General features: G+C 35.5%; 1 protein-coding gene across 1 annotated transcript in view; it reads left to right on the forward strand.

Moving 5' to 3' along the window:
- The first annotated feature begins 2,085 nt into the window (after positions 1 to 2,085).
- Positions 2,086 to 24,150, forward strand: part of LOC145296650 (periostin-like) — an 89,874-nt gene continuing 67,809 nt past the window's right edge. The window contains exons 1-2 of the mRNA XM_080142583.1: positions 2,086 to 3,090; positions 13,681 to 13,840. Coding sequence (XP_079998709.1) covers positions 2,770 to 3,090; positions 13,681 to 13,840 — 481 coding nt within the window. The 5' untranslated portion in view covers positions 2,086 to 2,769. The remainder of the gene's footprint in view (positions 3,091 to 13,680; positions 13,841 to 24,150) is intronic.

The raw sequence follows: 24,150 nt of genomic DNA on the forward strand, positions 1-24,150 counted from the left end.
GTGATACCATGATGTCATGAACACTGTTTCATTTTCATGCAACCCTTTTGATTTTCTTTGTTACATACTATACATTTTCAATCAAAATAAGGAATCCCAGGATGCTAACATATTTATTTTATTAATACTTACACACTTAAAAAAAAAGAAGAAAATGTTCATTCTACATTTTTAACATGATTTATATATAACAATATTACCAGGACACTCCAGAGAAATTAAGCTAATTCAGATTATTTTTTTTTTAACTCAGAATTTGTTTGAGAACAGCAGTTGAGCAGTATATGCTTCTAGATCATATTTGCTTTTCATAAAAAAAAAACAAAAAGTTGGTTCTTCTACACTATTGGGATGAAATTTAAAAAATCGTAAAACTGAATTTCACATGAAAACAATGGTATCTGCATATTCCTTGTATTTTTAAGATGATTGTATCCCAAATTACAAAAATCGATAAGGTAGAAAATTATTTAAAAAATAAAAATAGAATTTGATGAAAACGATTGAAAGACACAGAGTTAAAAAAGGAGATAATTTTCCGTTTTGGTTTAAACAAAATGGTGGCAATTTTTCACCTAATACGATTACAGTTGTTTTCTTTAATAATTCATAATATTCAGGTAATTTCAACTACATAATTTGGAAGCTGCCATTGTAACTTATTAGAATTGACAAAATAAATCAGTTGAAACCATTGTTTTTTTTTTTTATCTGAAAACTCCATTTACTGATAACAAAATCTTGTCCTAATTCTGTAGAAGCACCAAAAAGTCTGTTAAGACTTTAGACTGCCGTTTTGATAAATTTTTCATTTATTTTTTGTTATTTTATTTACTCTATTTTTTTTTTTTTAAATTATTTTTACATAGTGCTGGCTGGTGTTATTTTTCAGTTTTAGTTGTTATATATCAGCAGAGACACTATTGACATATTTTTTTTTTTTTTTAAACAATATTGGAAATACGGTAAATAATTTTCTACCTTATCGATTTTTGGAGTAACCGGCGGACGTGTAAATCTTTGGGTAGGGCAGTCAGTGCTGATTCCGGTGGTTAAAACTTTCGAGGTAGTTCCTCTCACCGAAATCTTCGTTTCGTTGTCTGTCAATGTGTGATGAGTCATGTCAACAGACAGGTTGAAATGGGCTAAACAGTCCGACTCATACTGGAGTCTTTGCGACAATCAAAGAGTTGGATCAGATCTCTTCATGCCATTGAATAACACAATACAAAATGAAAAGTAGCTCGTCAGAAGTACAATTTGATTTGCCAACTTAATTGCCGTTTAGGTCTAACTTTAAAAATTCGACAACATAACTTTATAAGTTAGGTAAATATAATTATCAAATAAAATTGTATTTCAGTGTAAAAAGTCGATAATATTTACAAGTAATTAATACCAAGTCTAAAAACAAAAGTTGAAAAAAAATTATAATCAACTATTTTGATGGCCGAACCCAAATTGTTTTCGACTAACTGACCCACTTTTATAGCCATGTCAGATTCATGACGTGCAGAGGGGGGGGGTTGAAAGATCAGTGGTTCATCCTACTAGGGAAAGTATCCAATCATATTCGACTCTCCTTTTCTCATAACATTTCTCAGCACTAGGACTAATACTCGAGTCTTTGAGGCATACAATGAAAGAGTTGGGCGCCGCGCGCTTTACAAGACCTTTGCAGTCTGCACGTCATTGAACCTAGTTAAACCCATGTTACACGAAAAAGTTTAGGTGACTAAATAGGAATTTACAGCTTAATCTATAGTAATCAAATGAAACTGATTTTAAAATCTCAGTAGTTCAAATTGAGTTGTCTCCTTGCATTTATTAAATATGGTGTTCATCGAAAAATAAGATAACCTTTTGTTTTTTTATTATTTCTACTACATATTTTTTTTTTTTTTTTTTTTTTTTTTGAAGACGGCGAAGAACTTTAAAGTAAACAAATTAGGGGTGGGGGTACAAATCCAGAATTCAACTTAATTAAAAAAACAAAAGTTCAGAAAAATCTTTTTGGTGTGTGTACCTGTCACGGAACGGAAATATCATATTCCAAAAATTACGTAAATTAATTATGTATGTTTTTTTTTTATTTTTTTTTTAATTTTTTTTTTTTTTACTAAGAAAATTAAATTTTATGAGAAAGCGAGAACAGTGTGTCTTGGTCCGTTACAACTCAATTTAAACTACCAGGATTTTAAATACTATTATATTAATCGTTTAAAATCGTAAAAAAAAAAAAAAAATTAAATAAATTAAAAAAATTACGATATACAAAAAACAAACTACTTGATCAATTTTATGTGATTTTTTGGAAGATTAATTTTTCGTTTCGTGACAGGTGCTTACATCATACAGCTTTTCTTTTTGTTTTTAGGTTGAATTCTAGATTTAAAACAAACAAAAAAAAACTTTTTAAAAATTTGGATTTTACAGATATCACTGTCAGCAGGTTATCGCAGCCAAAATTCATGTCCCTTTTGGCCATCCATAGCAATTTGTCAAAACTGAAAGTAAATAACTTATCTGTTTTTATTTCACAAATTCATTTCGTTGATAAATGAGATAACACTTTCTTGCTTTTTTTTTCCTCCTTTTTTTTCCTTCTTTTTTTTTTTTTAGACGTCGAAGAACTTTAAAGTAAATATCGAAACGAACTCGGATTTATTCTTTGAATTAACATTTACGTTTTATTTTTTCCTCCGAACAAGAAACAAACGCTTGTCCCTTAACATTTGAAAAACTATCAACTACATAAATATATTGTAAATGATGGCAAGAATTTTGCGATGTATCGTCATCGTCAGCCTCCAATTGTTATTATTTTATAAAGGGTCCTGGGTAGCCGGACATTCGACCCCTAACAAGAATATTCATCATAACGATCTTTTCGATAATTCAACTCTTATCACAAATCATCAAAAACCAGTTGTGACAGTTTACGAAAACAGGTTCTTACAAAATCATCCATTTCGTTTACAAACGCATCCAAACAACATTTGGCACCGTTTTCGGCCGATCATCGAGTACCGGTCACGAGAGAAGAAACGCACAGCCTACGATGTCATTAAAGAACTTGGAGCGACCGAGGTAAGTTTCGTTTACCATTCTTTACAATAATCAAAAAAGAAGAAAAAAGTGGAGTGAGTGAACAAATAAATACACGACAAATAACTGTTACCAAAGGCAGTATAAGTGGGTTTGTATTACTAGACACATAGATTCGAAAAAGATGTCAAAAACAAATATATAACAAATAAATGTTATCGAAGGTAAGATAAGTTACTTTTCTACTTAACTGGATAAATTTTAGTGTGTTTATTAAAAACCCATCGAATATATGTCACGTCATGGTAACATATATTGAGCGAGTTTCTAACAGTATGTTGTATACGTTTTTATTTTTAACTCATTTTCCAAAACTTACCGTGTTCAACAGAGAGTACGGCGCCATTTTTAATTGTCCAATACATCGGTAAATACTGTATGTTTTTCGAGCTGTTAAGTTATACACATTGATAAGTTTGTTGTTTTAACCTATTTTAAAGCGTTTATTCACATCGAAATACAAGTAGTGGTCCTGGTCCAGTCTGTTGAGTAAGAATGAAAAAAAATAAATGGCAGTTTCTTCCAAAGCCATTTGAACTCTCGATAATCGCTCAAAAATAAAAAATAAAACAAAATATTAAATGTCACCAATCATGCGAAAATGTAATGCTTTACTAATATTTTGTTTAAATTTCGATTTTTGAGCGATTATCGAGGGTCTAAATGGTTTTAAAGAAACCGCCATCTTTTTCGCTCCAACTCAACCAGCTCCACCAGTCCAGAGTCCACCACACTGCTTTTGTTTCGAAGTAAATACACGCTTTAAAATAAGTTAAAAACAAAAAATAATTTATTCAAGTAGGTAGGAAAGTAATTTATTTTGCCTTTGGTAACATTTATTTATTGTATATTTATTTATTTTTACATCATCCGAGATGAGGACAGTAGTTTGAAATAATCCAATTCACACAAATTATCAATCTCCATCTTAAAAATCCCTGCACTACGAAACAAAACAAAAAAACACTTAACATGTCGCTAATGTTAGACAAAATAATGAAATATAGTTTTGATTGATTTCTATAAAAATTAAAATATCCGTCCTAGGACGAGTAAAATTAAGGTGCTTCTGCAGTTTACTGACAGTGTTATTTTTTAAAGTAAGATTTTCAAATTAAGTTTTTTTTATATAATTATATCTATATATTAATACGATAGCGTGCGTGTTCTTTTCTGTGTCACACTTATATCCGGGTCGTTTAATTGTTATATACTTCCATTTGTCATAAATAATTTTACCAAGAATTCTTCATAAGTTTTGGTTTCGGTTATAACTGATGGCACTCCAGTAATCTTGTTTTTTTTTTATAAATAATTTTATCAAGAATTCTTCATAAGTTTTGGTTTTGATTATGGCTGTAGGAACTCAAGTTATATATATATATATATATACACACTAGCTGTACCCTGCCACGCGTTGCAGTGGCTCAATTTGGTGTAATGTAAAAATTGAATAAAAAGAGAAAAATGCATGTTTCTTATATTCTTAGTACAGCAATCCACTCCAAAAAGTGAAAAAGAAGGCAAAAATGAAAAAAATGGTACTCTCGCAAAATTTGATCTGGATCCTCAGGAGTTTCTGTCAATCATTCATGGTTTGGACTCCACCAACAATCAGTGGATGAAGCCGAACGTAGCAAAAATGTTGAAACGCTAAATGTTTTTTTTTTTTTTTTCGGTATACAAAAATGTGAGTTAGAAAAAAAATGGATACTATGTTTTTTTTTATTTTTCTGTGTGTTTCTTGGCTAAAAAGTTTTTTGTTTGATTTCTTTTGCATGGTAATAACCCCTGAACTCTGGGACTATTTTCCATTTCACAGACGTAGCCTTTGTTTATGCTACGCGTGAGCATAAACGAAAACTGGTAAATATGCACTCGCGTACCAAACTGCCTTGTCAAAAAACCTTTAAGCCAATAAACACGAAAATAAATGCCCCTTCCCCGGGTGGCCAGAAAGTGGGTGCTCATTTTAAGTTAAATTTACATGGAAAAGTGATCACCCACTTTTCGAAAAAAATTTCTTCATATCATGAAAACTATTTTGGTACTCATTGGGCGTTGATTTCCATGGCGACCCGCAGAATTATTTAATAGTCGTTCCCTTACCCCCCCCCCCAGTCAAGGCTAACGCATGTGCACGTAACATTTTTTATTTATTTACTTACATGGCGAAGTTATACAACCATCACCCCCATGCGAATTTCTATACTGATAGGTTTTTGGAAATTTTTTCGCTGGATTATTATTTATTGAACACTTACCAGATTATGAAAAAAAATTGAAAAAAAAAAAAAAATTATTTCAACATTTGAAAGGGGTACTCACTTTTTAGTTACCACATTCTGGTAAATCGGTCACCCATTTTTTTTTTTTTTCTAAATACGGAAGTGTCTTCGGGAGATATAAAATGCTCGCATGTTGACGAAGCAATGTATCGGGAGGCGTACGGGATGGAAAATTATTGGTAAATTTTTAGATTAGGTCCACCTCCTCAATTTTCTTTTAAATGACGACTTGTAATGGTTTTCGACTATGCTGAATACGAAAATCGCATTGAAATTTTGCAGAAATAAGTTGTTATCAAGATATAAAAAGTTGTATTATGCTTTGTAATCTTTGGCAGGCGTCTTTTTACACGCGTGCATTTGTTTATGGCGTGTGCGCACGTAAAAAGATGGCCGCCAAAGAATACAATGCATAATATAACTTTTTATATCTTGATAACTACTGATTTCCGAAAAATTTCAATGCAATTTCCGTATTCAGCATACTCAAAAACCTATAAATGTCGTCATTTAAAGGAAAATTGTGGAGGGGGACCTAATCTCAAAAAATACCAAATTATTAAACATTTCGATACTCATGCAGAGAGTGATCCGTGCTGAAATAATAATGTCATTATTTTAAAAGCCATTCTTAACATGGGGATGGGAGGATGTTTTGTACCTATTCTGTACTTTAACCTTACAATTGAATAAAATAAACATATAAAACTTTAATTAAACGTGGAAATACGATTTAAAAAATAGCGCGGATCACTCTCTGCATTAGCACCAACATTTCTCCAGCATGTTAGTGAAATTTATAATACTTAAAAAATTAAAAAAAAAAAAAAAAAAGTTTTGAAAAAAAACAAAAAACCCTCACCTTTCATAAAAACAAATTATTTAAAAAAAAAAACGAAAAAACACCCACAAACTGACTTTTAACTAAATAAGTAAAAAAAAAAAAAAAAATTAAAACTCGAAACTTTATTTTCATAAAAACAATAAAAAAGTCATGTTCAATCTATTTTTTTTTTCTTTGAGAAACAAATATATTTCTGACTTACAAATGCGGTAGAGACTTATATTATTTTTACTTTCTATGGTTTTGATATACCGCGTTTTTATTGGTTACAAAATGGGTGACTGATTTATCAGAACGTTGTAACTAAAAAGTGAGCACCACTTTCAAATGTCGAAATAATGATTTCTTTTTTAAATTTTTTTTTTTTTTAATAATCTATTTAATTAGTGTCAAATCAATAATAATCCAGTGAAAAAAATTTCCAAAAACCTATAAGTATAGAAATTACGCATGGGAGTACAACTACGGAACTTTCGCACTTACTTTTACAAAGATTATTTACGTTAACTCTTTTCATGAATAATTTTTAAAAAAAGTAACTAAACCATTTATTGATAATTTGTCACGTATACAAACATTTATTTATTTATGTAGGCTTAACTCTTTTCATGAATAAGAAGTTTTACTCTTTAAGAATAATAAAAGGAAAAAATCCAGAAAGTGATCCGCGCTATTTTTTAAATCGTATTTCCACGGTTAATTAAAGTTTTACGATATGTTTTGTTGCAATATTTTGGACTTATAATGGGGTAGTTATTTAATTGCCGCCCACATCGGCAATATTTGGCACAAGGCCTGGAAAGTGGGAACCCCGCAGACTCCCCTAAAGGAGGGGCACTCCTGCCATTTTAAAAATTGCCTGAGTAACCCCGTCGGCATTCCCCGGTCGGGGTGCCTCAGGCAGCAAGCAATAAACTTGCACCACCGGAAAGCCCGGTGGCAAGGCCTGGGAGGGTGGACCTCATAGGTATTACCCAGGCGGTGTACCTCAGTCCAACAGGTGCTTGGCCGGTTCCCGGCCCCTCCCCTGTTGGGCTGAGTGTCAAGTGACGAATACTTGACATGTACTACCCTGTCTCCCTGCAGCCGAAGCCGCGAGGAGACACATCCCATCATAAGAGGCTTATAATGGGGTATGATCCCACACAGTCGGACGATTCTATTTATAAACGATGCTGCTAAGAACTGACGAATCAAATTAATTCACGTTCTGCTACCAACCAATCAGAAACCAGAATTGCTTCATAAATATTAAACCTTTTCTGGAGCAATTTCACATGTTCTTTTCCCAGGTTTCGACACGGTAAGAATATTTTGTTCTGTGGAACTGTCTACTACAAACAAGTCACCTCCCAGGACTTGTGTGTAACAGCGAACCATCTGAAACTCAAAATGGCTTACACTTCTAGAGGTTATGTGCCCAGTGTGCATCTTTATTTCAATGGATCCGAATCAAAATTCGAATTGTGGCAAGTTAAATTTCTGGGTTATCTACGAATCCAAAAGCTACACAAAGTACTACAAACACAACCTGAAAACAGAAACGACCCCGACTTCATTGAAAAGAACGCAACTGTCTTTGCGGAATTAATACAGTGTTTAGATGACCGAAGTCTATCACTGGTAATGAGAGAAGCCCTGGACGACGGCTGCAAAGCATTAAACATATTGAGAGAGCATTATTTATCGAAAGGAAAACCCAAAATTATTTCTTTATACACTGAACTGACCTCTCTAAAACGAATGGAAGCCGAAACTATTACTGATTATATTATAAGAGCCGAGACAACTGCAAATTCTTTTAAAATGTCTGGTGAAGTTATAAGTGACAGTCTTTTAATTTCCATGGTCCTTAAGGGATTACCGAGTGATTTCAAGCCATTTACCACCGTGATAATCCAGAAAGAAAAACCCATGACTTTTAGCCAATTCAAGGTAGCACTCAGAAGTTACGAAGAAACTGAAAAAATGATCACAGAAAAAAACGAATCCACAAATATCATGAAATTTAAAAATACACACATAAAAACACCAAAATCGAATTATACCCATGCCAGGAATAAAAAACGCAACTTTTCAAAAGCAAGTTTTTTCCTAAGAAAAGTACAAAAATTATTTGCTATAATTGTGGACGACCTAATCACAAGAGTTTCCAATGTAGATACAGGACTCAAAATGGCGACTACATTAAAAATGTAGAGAGCTCTGTTAGCGAACATACATTTTTATTTTCATGTACATTTGATGCTTTAACAAACAATAATAATTTTCTTGTCGATTGTGGGGCCACGGCACATGTGATTACAAAGGAATCTGATTTTATCAATTTTGATCCCAACTTTAAGCCACAAAATCATTTTGTAGAACTAGCTGACGGGAGTTGAGTCAATGATATCGTTTTGAAAAGAGACAATGCGAAAATCTCGCTAAAGAACAATAAAGGTGTTTCTGTATTCTAGAAAACGCTCTTCTAATTCCAAAATTTAAACAAAATATATTTTCTGTACAAGCTGCCACAAAACAAGGTGCAAATATAAACTTTAGCCCCAATGAATCAAAACTGGTATACCCGAATGGAACTGTATTCGACATTAAAGAAAATGGAAGACTATATTATTTAAATAGCGTAGTCCCATCAAAAACCGCCTGCCATGATCTACAGACATGGCATAAAATTCTTGGACACTGCAATATTCCTGATATCAAAAAGTTGCCGACTGTAGTTGATGGAATGCAAATACAAACATCAAAAACCTTCAACTGCGACGTCTGTACGCAAGGGAAAATGACAAACTATCAAAACAAGATACCAGACAAAAAGGCCAAAAAAATCCTATCAATGGTGCATTGTGACTTGAACGGTCCCGTAGAACCGATGGCCAGAGAACATTATAGATATGTGATGAATTTCGTAGATGACCATTCAGGTTTAATAATGGTTTACTTTTTAAAGAACAAATCTGATACCTCGCTAGCAACTAAGAAATATCTAGCCAACATGGCCCCCTACGGTGAAATCAAGTGTATTCGCTCTGACAACGGTACGGAATTCAACAATAAAGACTTTGAACTTTTACTAATTAACCATCATATCAGGCATGAAACATCAGTTCCTAGATCGCCACACCAAAACGGGACTGCTGAACGTGCGTGGCGGACACTTTTTGAAATGGCAAGATGCCTACTTATTGAATCAAAACTCCCTAAAAACCTCTGGACGTATGCACTTATGGCGGCAGCTTATATACGCAACAGGTGCTTTAACAAAACACTCTCTGAAACTCCATATGAATCTTTCTGCAGTAAAAAACCAAATTTAAGCAGAATGCATATATTTGGTTCAACTTGCTTCGCATATATAGAGAAAAAGAGTAAATTGAATGTTAAAGCCGACAGAGGTATATTTCTTGGATACAATAAAAACAGTCCAGCCAATTTAATATTTTTCCCCGAAAAAAATAAAATAAAAAGAATTCGGTGTGTAAAATTCACAGACACGTTTAATTTTATAGACGAAAACCCGTCATATGAAGAGGATGAAATTATATTACCTCAAATAATTAGAACAAACGAAAACAATAAAAATGACGGAGACGAGAGTGTCCATGATGATGATGATGAGTCGAAAGATATCCCAAAAGAAATAGAAGACGACCCAATTTTTTTGTGGTCGACAATATAAAAGATTATCAAATCGACTATTGCTATTCAATGGAAAATGCGCCAAAAAGCTTCAACGAAGCAATTAATTCAGAACATTGTGATGAATGGAAAATTGCCATGAAAAAAGAAATAGATGCCTTAACCGAAAATGATACCTATACGGTAGTGCCTCTCCCAAGAGATAAACATGTTATTTCTACCAGATGGGTCTTTACAAAAAAGAGTGCATCAGGCGTAGAACAGTACAAAGTAAGATTTGTTGCTAAGGAGTGCTCTCAGATTTACGGTAAAGAATACTTTTCTACGTTTTCACCAACCACAAACCTAACGACAATCAGAATTTTACTGCAAGTTGCTTCACAATATGACCTAAACATCCAAATGGACGTAAAAAATGCTTTAAAAAAAAAAAAAAAAAAAAATAGTCCTGAACAAGACGTTAAACTGTATCCATTTTATTTGTATTAACACTTTAACCTACTAATGCGTAACTAATACTTTTGCTTAAGAAAAAAAAATCTTTGTAATTTTCCTTTTTGACATTTATACACAATTAAAAATGGCGTCTTTTTAAATGCTAAAATTCTAAGATCCAAATGATTTCTAATTGTTGTTATGTCTAAGTGAATATAAAAATATATATTTATTTTTGAGCAGAACAAACACAAGGGACTTCCCCATTATAAAAATAGGGAGGATGTTGCAATATTTTGGACTTATAATGGGGTATGATCCCACACAGTCGGACGATTCTATTTATAAACGATGCTGCTAAGAACTGACGAATCAAATTAATTCACGTTCTGCTACCAACCAATCAGAAACCAGAATTGCTTCATAAATATTAAACCTTTTCTGGAGCAATTTCACATGTTCTTTTCCCAGGTTTCGACACGGTAAGAATATTTTGTTCTGTGGAACTGTCTACTACAAACAAGTCACCTCCCAGGACTTGTGTGTAACAGCGAACCATCTGAAACTGTTCTGAAACTCAACATGGCTTACACTTCTAGATGTTTTTTTTATTCAATTGTAAGGTTAAAGTACAGAATAGGTACAAAACACCCTCCCCTCCCCATGTTAAGAATGGCTTTTTAAATAATAACGTTATCATTTCAGCACGGATCACTCTCTGCATGAGTATCATAAAAATTAATACAAATAATGCTTATCTCAATAAGTGAAAGGCTCATTTCTACCGGAAATGAAATGGGGACAATCTCGCAGTTACGAAAAATATTTTCATTTATAATTTAATATTTTTATAATTCGCAATGTTAAATTATTTTAATAACATTTAAACATTCTTTGACTTTAAAAGTAGATTTTCTGAAAATTTCAATTAAATTGGTAATGTAGAAATATGGTTCTATAGACTTTGAACGAACCAAAAATTACATTTTTATATATATAGATATTTCTCCCCCCCCCCAGGTTTTATTTCGGTTTCGATTCAAGCTAATGCATTCAAGTCATATGGATATATTTGTTTTATGTTTGAAATCGCAACTTTATAATATTTTAAAATCGATAGAACATTAACTCTATAATAATACATACGAAATCTGCAAGAATTAAAATATATTTAAGCGTACTTTACGACCGGGATTTGACGGGCGTTCATACTAGCTTAGGTAAATACTTTTGCAGTTTTAACAAAAAAGCTACAATAATGTCAGAGCATCTCCATCTACAGAATGCCAACATTGTTATATTACACATGAATCAGTTCCCTGTGGGTTTTCCACGGGTCTCGCTAGTTTATTATTAAATTACTGGCAGGCGTAAGGCAGATTTCTTATTTGTTATAAACAGGAAAATCATGGGTATTAAATGGAACGGTAAATTCCTTTAAAAAAATGAAGTAACAAAAATAATTTTAAAAAAAACAGAAAGAAACCGAGACATGTGCATGTGAATATTATGTTTTTTCTAAACAGTTCACTTCTTGTAAGTAAAAAAAAAAATACTCGAGCTGAAATCGGATCAAAACCTAAAGACAGTGAGTCAAGTACGATAGCCATTAGGCCAGCTTGATACGTTCTGTAAAATTGTTTTCAAACCTACTTAGTCTTAACAGAATGTGACCGATTCACGTATGCACAGTCGTGAAACAGTTGATAAACAGATAAAAATCTGATAACCCATGAGTACCAATTTTTCAATTTTGAACTTTTGGCAGCCATTTTTTTTCTGGATAAAAACTGATTAAATATTTTTCCACATGTCTGATTACCCTATATACCAAATTTCAAGTCTGTAGATAAAAAATTTGTTAAGTATATTAGTTTGAGAAGTTTCCTCACACACAGGAATTCTCACTTTTATAGATATATAGATTAGGTGAAAGTACAGAATAGTTAACAAAGCACTCCCCTCCCCATGTTAAGAATGAGTTTCTAAATCAAACGTCATTTCAGCACAGCCCCTAAACTGCAGAAGTACTAAAATTAATTTAGTTTTGCACCACTTTTATGTCCCAATACGAAAATTAAAATCAAAATGATACTGAAACTTATGTCTAGAATCCTTATTCTAATTAAAGGATTTTGATTCTAGAAAATATCCAAGATTTAAGGCTTAAGCTTAAGGGGTTTTAAGAACAAACTGAAATTCAAGAAATCTTGCTTAATTGCTGTTTGATGACGATGACTCCCCAACTCATCTTTGCCGAACCATTGACGATATGCACCTCCAAAGAAAAGGAAAATAAAATATCCACACAAAACTAAAAGGATTTCATTTCTTCACATGCCCTGTGACGGGTGCTGTTACGACGCTCCAGATGACCCGTCAAGCAGTTCTCTCCATCCTTCCCTGTTCTCCACACATTTGACTGCTTCGCTCAGCTTCGATCCTGTCCATTCATGTTGTCTTCCCATCCCTTCTTCTTTCTTCTCTTTCTTCTTCCTCTGACTGTTCCCTGGAGCACTGTCTTGGCAAGCCTCTCACCTCTTGTTACATGACCGAACCATTTTAGTTTGCACCTCCTGATTGTGATAAGGTCCTCATAAGGACCAATGGTTTGCCTTATTCTATTTTTGACTTCCTCATTGGTTATGTGGATAGAGAGACTTGTAGTCAAAGAAAAACAACGTGCATCAATCTGGTGCCTAACAGGTAATACAAGTCTGGCTTTGGTGACCTCCTCTCACCTAAAGAAGAATCCTCTCGCTGATGAAAAATGAAGATGTGGTTCAGTTCTAGACGGAATGCAAAATCTCTGCCAAGTCCATCATCTTATGACAACAGAACATTCGTCTAGGAAGTAATGTCTGGGAGGATGCTATGACAAACATATACCAACCCCCTTTCAAAGGAGGATGTAATGTCTGAGAAGATTCCTTCCCTCCCTCAAAAAGTAGGGAATGCTTGGGAGTTTAGTATCATGGTGAATGAACATATACTACATTCTCCACCTACTCTATCAAAAAGAGGAGGTAATGCCTAGAAAAATAATCTCACAACAATAAAAAATAGATGCTATACTATCCTCCAAGCAAGAAGTAATATCTGGGAAGATCCTCTTGAAAAAAAAGGAGGTAATGCTTAGGTGGATGGTTTCATGATAGCAGAACAGATACTGCACTACCTCATCCCTATACTATTTCAAACTATACTATACTACCTCATTCCAATACTATTTCAGGCTATACTACACTACGTCACTCCTATACTATTTTCGTATAATAGTCTAGAATAGTATAGCTATGAATCCATATAAACAGATATCAAATCTCCATTATTTGTGATTTCTATTTTTTCTTTTATTTGCAGTTTCTGAGACTTGCATCAATAGTTCATCTTGACAGTATTCTCAAGAATCCAAATTCCAATGTTACAGTTTTTGCTCCGACCAATAAAGCCATGATGGCCGTTTCTCCAAACTTGTGTTCCAACTTGACAAGTATGATGATGATCATTCGTTTCCACATCGGTAAGTGTGATGTCACCAAGTTTCAAAGTAATTGCTAAGTTTTGCCAATGAGATCAGGCTGACACTATCTCTATAACATTATAGATGTTTGTATATTGCTATGTACCAACGAGTATTCTAGACATAAGGTTTTGTATTGTTATATCATGATGTTAATCTTCATAAGGGACATAAAAGTGGTACAAAATTCTTTCATTTGTGGAATTAATTTTATCGATCCTTACTAAATCTTACATCTAGAATCCTTATTCTAATTTTGCTCAAAATCCATTATATAATTCTGATTCAAGAAAATGTTTAAAATTTAAGATGGAAGTTTAAGTAGTTGTTGCGGTGTGCACCATTTATTTACCAACATCACAAACATACCTGTCATTAGAGACACACATGAAAGACACACTTCTAAAAAAAATGATGACGACTCTTGCTTATTCGATACCAAAGATACAAATTGCCTTTTAATAAATATTCCAGACATTTTTGACTGTAAGAAATCTAGCCAGGAATTAATTGTAGTAATTTGTATGCTTAATTAACCTGCACCAATAATGTGCTTGCCTTTTCATAAAAAGCTGATATCTTGGCTGAGTTCCTAACTCTCAATCTCGATTTAGATTCTCTCTTGTCAAGTTGTCTTGTCCAATAGTCAAGAGAACCAGCAGCAGTATCTGGACCATCCTTTTAAGGACAAATCACAAACTACTTGAATGCGATACAACTTTCACTCTCTGCTGCTGTTTGACCTCTGAGCCTCTCCTCTCAGTCAGCCACTCCAGTTTCTGTTCCGATGTCCAACTCAGTGTCAGTTGATGTCTGCCTCCTTCCTCCAATGCCCGTCAATGTCTGACTACCTATTCTAGTGCCCGTTGACGTCCAGCTATCAGCTCTAGTGTCCGTCAACCTCCAGCTATCAGCTCCAGTGTCCGTCAACGTCCAGCTATCAACTCCAGTGCCTGTCGCCATTTGACTCCTTCCTCCAGTATCTGTAAATGTCTGACTACCTATTCCAGTGCCCATCAACGTCTGCCTTCTTGTTCCAGTGCCCATCGACATACAGTTTCCATGGTGCAGTGCCTGTCAACGTCCAGCTCCCTGTTCCAGTATCAGATCTTGTATGGCTCATTCCAACCTGCGACATGTCATCATACTTCAACTGTCCTCACTCCGCAACGATCATGATACACGATTTCCATTGCATTACGATTTATCATCTGTGTTTGTCATCTCTCTTTGCTTTTGCTGTTACGCCTTTGCCTTGTGCCTACTTTCTTAGTTTTATCGTTGATTGACTCCTCACCTATCAGCCTCCCCTGCAACAAAGGTAGAGTGATAAGGTTATAAAACCGCACCTCATCGTCTGAAAAATTGACCCTCATCCCCATCACACATATGATTTATCTTCCAAAGTAAATTTTTGATTTTGGTCGTAAAACGTAAAAATGGTCCAGAAGTGTCGGATTTATGTGAAACTGATACTCGATTGTAAATTGTAAAAATATAGTTATTTGGGTGGGGGTGGGTGGGGGGGATATTTACGATTACTGTTTCACCTTCATTCGACAGAATAGGGAACGGACCCCCCACTCCGTCTTCCCATATTAAGAGCTTTTCTAAATAATCACATTATTATTTAGGAAAAGAATAAAAAAAAATAATATTCTTAACATGAAAGAGGGTCAACCGGAAGTGAAGTTAAAACGGTAATCGTAATAATAACTTTTCTTTATTTTTTTCTTTTCTGTCCACTAACTTTTTTTTTTCACACATACTCGCCTTAAACAGGTAGAATCTTTTTGGGGGCTTTTTAGGATAATTGACAAATTGATTTTTTTTTTTTTTTTTTATATGTGGTTTTAAGCAAAAACAACAGTACTTAATTGTCATGTCGAAAATAGTAATATATTCCAAATTTACGAAAAATCATCGAGTAAAACAAACTGCTAAAAAAAGGAAAAAAAAAGTCTAGCGTTATTGTCTAAAACAAAACGTCAGCCATTAAAGTAGCGAAAACGGGGATAAGAATATCCCCTATATTTGTAATCTTCAAGATGTTTACAGTTAAGAAAATGCAACCCCCTACCCCATTTTCCATAAACAATTAATTTTAGCTATAAATAATTTTCTACTATAAATTTTTGTAATTTTTGGATATATTACTATATTCGACATAGCAAGTAATATCTGTCGCTTTTGCTTAAAACCACATATTTAAAAAAAAATATCGGTTTATCGACTATCTTATTAGCAAGTACCTCTTTTTATGGGTGGGGGTTCTGTCAAAACATTTTCGAATGGTGGTGGGTCATCATCATCGTCGTCGATTATATTCGACGAAAACCCGTGACTGCAAAAATAAAGTGCATTTTTGTTTCTGTATTTTTGTATTTATTCCTTTTTTGTCAACGAGAGTTACTTCCCTTGGACTAGACGTGCTTAATCTTCACGTCTCATTCTGACGCGATTGATTGTAACACATGCAAATGACTTTAATAAACACAATGACAAAGGAAAGATTCAACTCTTATTGATAGTCAAATATTTCGCATTTTTGCCGCACTTTTTAGAATTAGTTTTAAATAAAATTAGTGAATTGTATTAGTATTGCACTTAGATTTCTTTAAGTAATGTATTTGTTTTATATTCGCATTCATTTTACTCTCTCTTCCTCTCATTATATATATGTGTATGCGTGCATAGATATGTGTGTATATATGCATGCGCGTGTGTTTGTGTGTATATGTGTATATATATTTGTGTGTGTGTGTGTGTGTGTGTGGCGGGTTAGTATAAGTACTACCACCGCCACCACTACTATGACAAGAATATAAAAATATTTTATCATGGTTTAATCAGAGAGAAACTCCCCTCTTTTCTTTGTCTTTCTTTCTCCTTTTTCAACCAATCAAATTTGAGAACACAAAAATAAAAAGTAAATAAAAAGGGCAAAAAATTGAGAGGACAAGAAATAAACCAAGCAGACTATGTCGCTTTAGTTAAAGTGTCTGTCTGTCTGTCTGTCTGTCTGTCTGTGTACATTTCCCTACACAATGTAGACTGAAAATTGACAGTCTTTGGCCAGAAATTTGGCTGTTAAGGGGGCAAAGTTCAACGATTTGACCTTTGAGAACTCTATCAAACTCCTCCACCAATTTTGGGTATAAACAATTGAAATTTTAGATACAGCTTCCTTGGACATGGATCTAACTTAATAACTTGATTTATTTGTTTATTTTCTGTTGTTTTTGTTAGTTTTAAAACTATTTTGAGTCGCTATCCTAGAGTAAATTTTATCTTATGAACACAGTTGTTCGCTATTTCTCTTCTACAGTTTAATAGATGTTGGGGTTCTTTAAAGTACAGGATAGCAAATTTTTCATGAAGGCATAATCTACATGGGTCGTCTAGGTCTCTACACATGGTAGTTTGTCTTATTATTTTCCATTCGACTACCGGCGAATGTCCGCTTTCCTTGAGTTCCCAGTATTTATTTATTAGCGTTGTTTTCATACAGTGTTTTTTATTGTTGAATGTACTTTTGTGGTCATAATATCGAGTTTTGAAATCTAAGGAAGTCATACCTACGTAATATTTCTTGTTATTCGGGTTTTCTTTCGCAAATATTGCGGCCTGGTAAACTACGCTTTTGATTAGACATTTATTTTGAAGTGGGCAAAGTGTGCGGTGTCTACAGTTGCATTTATCTTGTTCGTTATTAGTATTTTTATATCTAGTATGGTTGTTCTTGTCCGGGGTTGGTTTATTATTATTATTATTATTATTATTATTATTATTATTTCTGCTAGTGTTAGTTTTATTTTTGTCATGGTGTCTACTTTTTTAATTGTTTATTTTGTTGTTGTTTACATTGTTTTTATTTAATATTTTGTTATTATGTGCTTTAATTATCATCTCTAAAATTTCGCAACAGCTGTAGGATAACTTTTAGGTATTTTTATTGAAAATTTTGTGTAAGGAGTTGGTTGCGGGAAAGTGTTTTTCAATAAGATCTAGAAATTTCTTGCCAAGTTTTGTTTTTAACATTTGATTGTATGGGGCCATATACCAAATTATAGTTCTTTTTCTTCTATTTTTAATTTTATTATTGTTATTGGTGTTTTGTTGCTTATATTTGAAATCGATATTTTTGTATCCACTATTTTTAGGGATGTTTCATAGATATTGGTTGAGCAGTTAAATGCATTTTCATCGCTTGAGTTATTACTGGGTCTACTTACGATCGAGTTTGCAATCTGTTTTATAATTGATGGTGGGTGATTGGACTTAGGATTTACATATATTGAAGAAGCGTTATCTTTTAAGCATGGTTCATATGTGTTTTTATCTAAGTTTAACGTGACGTCCAGGAAGTTTGCTATTTTCATGTTAGCTGATACGTCTGCTTTTAGGCCTAATTTTTTCATTTCCTTGTGTATGATTTTCTTAAAGTTATCTCCCTTGAATTTGTTGGCTTTTTTATTATAGCTAGTCCGTCATCTCTATATAGGCCGATATCCGTAGTATCAAATATGCTTGTGAGGGTATATAGAATGAATAATCCCACAAGATCTGATGCCTCTGCAGAATCCCTGGAACCCATCGCCAAATACACATATACATATTTGTCATTTTAGTTTTTATCCATTGGTTATTGTTATTTATTAGAACTGATTTTCTACATTTTTTAATGATGTTGATTTCTTCCGAGGATATATCAGTGTATGCCTCGGCAAATTCTAGGGCAATGTTAAAAAGTTCTTTGGATATCAAGGGATAAAAGTCTATGATGTCAAACTGTATGAACGTACATTTATCTTTGTTTCCTATATTTTTAAACCAGGTGAAGTAGTTATATATATATATATATATATATATATATATATATGTATATGTATGTATATATATATATATATATACATATATGCATATATATATATATGTATATATACACATATATACACATATATATATGCACCCATGTATACACATATATATACACATATGAGCAAACAATTAATAAAATATGTTAAAAAACACTTTGAAATGAGTTAAAAACATATTTAATCTGAAAAGGAAACACTAGATAAATGGATAGTCCTATATATATAGTTATATATACACATATATATATATATAGAGCTATATATATATATACACACATATATATATATGCATATATACATATATATATACACCTATATATGATGATGATTGCAACGTCTTGTCATACACATGTATGTACATACACCATGAATACACATACATACGTATACAGACACACATGCATACATACAGATATACATACATACACATAGATACATCCATGCGTACACATACGCACATACATATACACACACACTTACCTACATATATGTACACGTATGTAAATATGCACTCATACATACAGATATACATACATACATACACACCTACAAATACATACACACATATACATACATACATACATCCATACATACACATACGCACATACATATATACACACACACACTTACCTACATATACATACATGTGCGTAAATATGCACTCATACACACATATACACACATATATATGCATACATACACAAATGCATAAATACACATACACACGCCCATGTACATACATGCGCACATACACACAAACACACATATACATACATATAAATATAGATATATACACATACACATGTACATAAACATACATACACCTATATATATATATACATATAATAATGGCAGATCAATTACTACATGCTTCCAGCATTTCAGACCTACATGCGTCACAACTTTTCCGTCACAATAGGACCGTTTCTTTTTTTTCTTATAGCCTGAGGGAGTATCTGATGGTGTTACAGAGTTTTAGCTTTGTACAACAGCTAAATCTCTCTCTCTCGGTTCAAAATGTTGACATCCAGCAACAAGCGAGAGCAAGATAGCCAGTAACAAGTCAAACTGCAGACCAGCTTAATGCGGGTACTGGTCTCCCGCTTTATGTTTTTTAACTCAGAGATTTGCTTCTCCTAGAGGGGTTGCCTTCACCACGGCTTACGAGAGCCCCCTCCACCCCGTATACACATGGAAATAAACACATGCGTACATAGACGTACGCCAACATAAGTGTGCATGCGCACAGACATACAATCGTAATCACGTAGAGGCACACATATACGCATATACACACACATACGTACACACACACACACACACACATGCAAAATACACACGAATAAATAGTCCAAAAGTCAGTAGTAAGTAAGTGATCAGCGATTGGACCATTTTTGTCCCTTTTCCTCCCTGCTTGGATTTTTTTTTTTTTAAATAAAGTTTGATTCAAACTCATTTTTTTGCAACACATGAAGATAAAATTAACAGACTGGCATATAATTTTCCAAACAAAACAACGTACGAATTGACAAGACAGTCCAACACCTATATATATATACATATATATATACACATATATAAATATATATACATATATACACCTAAATATATACATATATATACACAGATATATATATATATACACCTATATACACATATATATATATGCACACACAGATATATACATACATATATACACGTATATATGGTGACTGCCACTTCTTTACAGAAGACGGCCAACCCTCACGATACGATGGCGTGTGAGTGAGTTCGCATATGATTCCACATAGCCCCACCCGGCCTGCACAGTTTGCCGCATATTCTGCAGGATAACCTTGTTGGTGACCGCCCCCCTCCCTCCCGTGCTCCCAGCTCATGTCCCGCGTGCGTAGTTCCATGACTCTTGAGGCTTGCCTTTGACAGGCACACCCTGCCGCATATCCAGCACGAGTACGCGGGGTCGAGATCAAAGTCCTCTGTATCCTCTCGCTTTCGTAAGGCTCGCTTTATAGTGGCGTGCTCAACTCTCAAAACCTCAAAATTCTCACATCCCGCGCAGACGTAGCGCCTCCAACTTTCCCGGTCTTCAGCTATCTCTTCCCACCTTGTTATTTCTATGCCAAGTGCCCGCAGGTTTCCCTTAACTACATCTTTGTACCTTTTCCAAGGTTTGTGATTGGGTCGTTTGCCACATTCAAGCTCCCCATAGAACAATTGCTTAGGTATCCTATAATCCTCCATTCTCACTACGTGACCCGCCCATCGAGTCTGGTTTCGAAAGACTCGAGCCTCTATGCTGAATGTGCTCGCCTTCCTGAGCACCTCTTCATCGGACAAGAGAGCTTGTTTGGTGACATTAAATATCCTGCGTAGGCATGTCTGGTGGAATCTTTCCAGAGCCTTGATATGACAGCGATATGTCGTCCATGTTTCCGAGGCATATAGGAGGACAGGTAGTACACAAGTCTCGTATACCTTTATCTTTGTTTTGAAGGTCAGGGCTCTGTCTGCCCACACTCGTTTTTCGAGATTACCAAAGGCCTTACTTGCCTTATTGATCCTTCCTAAGATTTCCTTATCGAGGGTTCCGTCGCTCGATATAGTACTGCCAAGATATACAAAGTCATCAACGGTGCCCAGTTTCGTTCCATTTACACAGATGACCGGTTCCTCGTAGCGGCTGCTTGGAGCTGGGGTGAACATTACCTTGGTTTTCTCCAGGCTAATTGTGAGGCCAAAAGCAGTGCACGCCCTGGATAAGCGGTCCATGATGCCCTGCATATCTTCTGCCGTGTGTGCGACGAAGTCTACATTGTCAGCATACAGCAGCTCCCTGACAAATGAGTGAAATGTTTTCGATCTGGCCCTGAAACGAGTAAGGTTGAATAACTTGCCTGTTGTCCGAAATCGAAAGAGCACTCCCGTTTCACAGTTTCTAAATGCGAACGCGAGTGTTGTTGCGAAATAGATTGAGAACAAGGTTGGAGCTAGAATATCTCCCTGTTTAACCCCGTTGTCGATGGCAATGCACTCTGAAACTGTGCCGTTTAGCTGGAGACGCGCTTTCATGTTTTCATGCAGTTGTCTGATCATATTTACGAAACCAGGTGGACATCCATGTTTCCCCAATATTATCCACAGGGCAGTTCGGTTTACAGTGTCGAAGGCTTTTTTCAGATCTACAAATACCTGGTACAGAGCTAGCCTTTGTTCTTTGCATTTTTCCTGTATCTGATGGACTGAGAAGATCATGTCCATTGTGCCACGCCCGGGTCTGAACCCACTTTGGGCTTCGGGCAGTACTGAGGGGCAAATATATTCATTTAGTCTGTTTAGTAGGAGTCTGGCAAATACCTTACCGACTACCTCCAACAGACTTATACCCCTGTAGTTCCCACATAGGACTTTTTGTCCTTTTCCCTTATACAGTGGGATTAGTATCGCGTCGATCCAATCTTGGGGTGCAGGAGACCCAGACCAGACCTTGGATATCAATCGGTGTACTTCAGCTGTAATTTGATTGCCCCCATATCGGAGAATCTCGACAGGAATGCCGTCCAGCCCCGGCGACTTTCCCGTATTTATCTCGCTAATAGCTTTGTTGATATCATGTTGAGTCGGGTGAGCCAGCATCTTTTGTCTGATTTCCTGCTGTGGCAGATTCCTGATGACTTCCTCATCAATAGTTGAGGGGTTGTCGAACAGATCGCTGAAGTGTTCTGTCCAGCGCTGCATGATTTTGTCCGGGCTCCTATTTAGCGACGCCCCATCCTTTGATCTGAGGGGCACCATCACTGAGGATTGAGGCCCAAATACCTGTCTGATAAGGTGGTACATAGTTTTTGCATCTTTGCTATCAAACGCCAGTTGCACCTGGTTGGATATATTCTTCCACCATTTATTCTTCATGCTTCGTATGTTGCGTTGTAGCGATGCTTTCGCTTCCTTGAACTCCTGCTTTAGTCTCGGCCGGTCCCTTTTGGGCGCTCCGAGCATTTTCTGGAGTGCGTTATTTTTTTGCTCTATAAGTTCATTGATTATGGCATCATTTTCGTCGAACCAGTCTTGATTCTTTTGTTTCACGACACCTAGTACTTCACAGCTGACATTGTATACGGTCGACTTAAATTTCTCCCATGAACCATCGTAGTCCGCACTTCCGAGAGCGACTTGTAGTTCTTTCTGCACGGCCTTGGACTTTAGCTTACCTGTGGCTAGTCTTTTGGGTGGCTGCGCACCTTGTGACCGGAATCTCCTCCTAATGTGGAGTTTCAGCTTGGCTCTAACAAGCATGTGATCCGTTCCACAGTCCGCACCCCTCATCACGCGAACCTTGCAGACATCCTGAATGTCTCTTCTTCTGGTGATAACATAGTCCAGGATATGACCGTGTCCAGAGCGAGGATGAAACCATGTCGCTTTATGGGCGGCTTTTTGCTGTGAGAACGTATTGCATATCACCAGCTCAAATTCAGAGCAAAGCTGTAAGAGGTGAAGTCCATTCCTATTCGTCTTACCCGTACCATATTTTCCCAACGGTGACCAAATCTCATGGTCATTTCCCACTCTAGCATTGAAATCCCCCAGCAGTATTATTTTATCCGCTTTCGGGGTTGAACATAGGGCTGCTCATAACTCCTGGTAAAATGTAATGGTGTCTTTTTCGTCCCTGCAAAGCGTGGGAGCGTAGATGGAATATACGCTACCGAAACGATTTCTCCCTATGGGTGCTCTAAGGTACATAATCCTATCACACAGCGCGCATGGCTGTTCTAATCCTTTAACTAGTTCAGTTCGGATGGCAAACCTCACCCCACCGACCCTCCTTTCCCCCTCCGGTTTTCCCTTCCAGAAGAAAGTGTATCCACCTCCCACTTCGGTTAGCTGATCTTCACCACTCAGGCGGGTTTCCGCCAGAGCAACGATATCAATCCTATACCGCTTAAGTTCCTTCGCGACGATAGCCGTTCGTCGCTCAGGGTTAGAAGAAAAAATATTGTGGTCAGTAAGTGTTCGGACGTTCCAGGTCGATATCATGAGTCTTTGTTTGTTCTTTTGGGTATTTTTCCTGCTTTAAGGAACAGCCGCCAACCGCAGTAAGCTGGCCAGCTCGGAGATGAACAGGCAATTTTTGGGTCACCTTTTCTAGACCCCTCCCTATAGAGAGGGTGAGCAGTGCTGTCCTCAAAAGGGCTGCTCAGACACTCAAGACCTCGCCGAGGCAAGCTGCTGTTCATTCAACTAAACAACGACGTTAGATGGGTCGAGAGTCGCACACGTGTGGAGTCATGACTGTTCACTTCCAGCTTGTTAGGCCTGTGGACGTCGCCATTTGTCAATCGCCATGTGACTTTGTAGAGGGTTGTCTGTACAGAAGATTACCGTGTTTTACGCTTGTACGACACGTAGAACACGCTCTTTCTCCACTAA

This window comes from Euprymna scolopes, chromosome 17 (genome assembly GCF_053919585.1).
Source record: "Euprymna scolopes isolate OS-2025 chromosome 17, ASM5391958v1, whole genome shotgun sequence".
Taxonomy (NCBI): Eukaryota; Metazoa; Mollusca; class Cephalopoda; order Sepiida; family Sepiolidae; genus Euprymna; species Euprymna scolopes.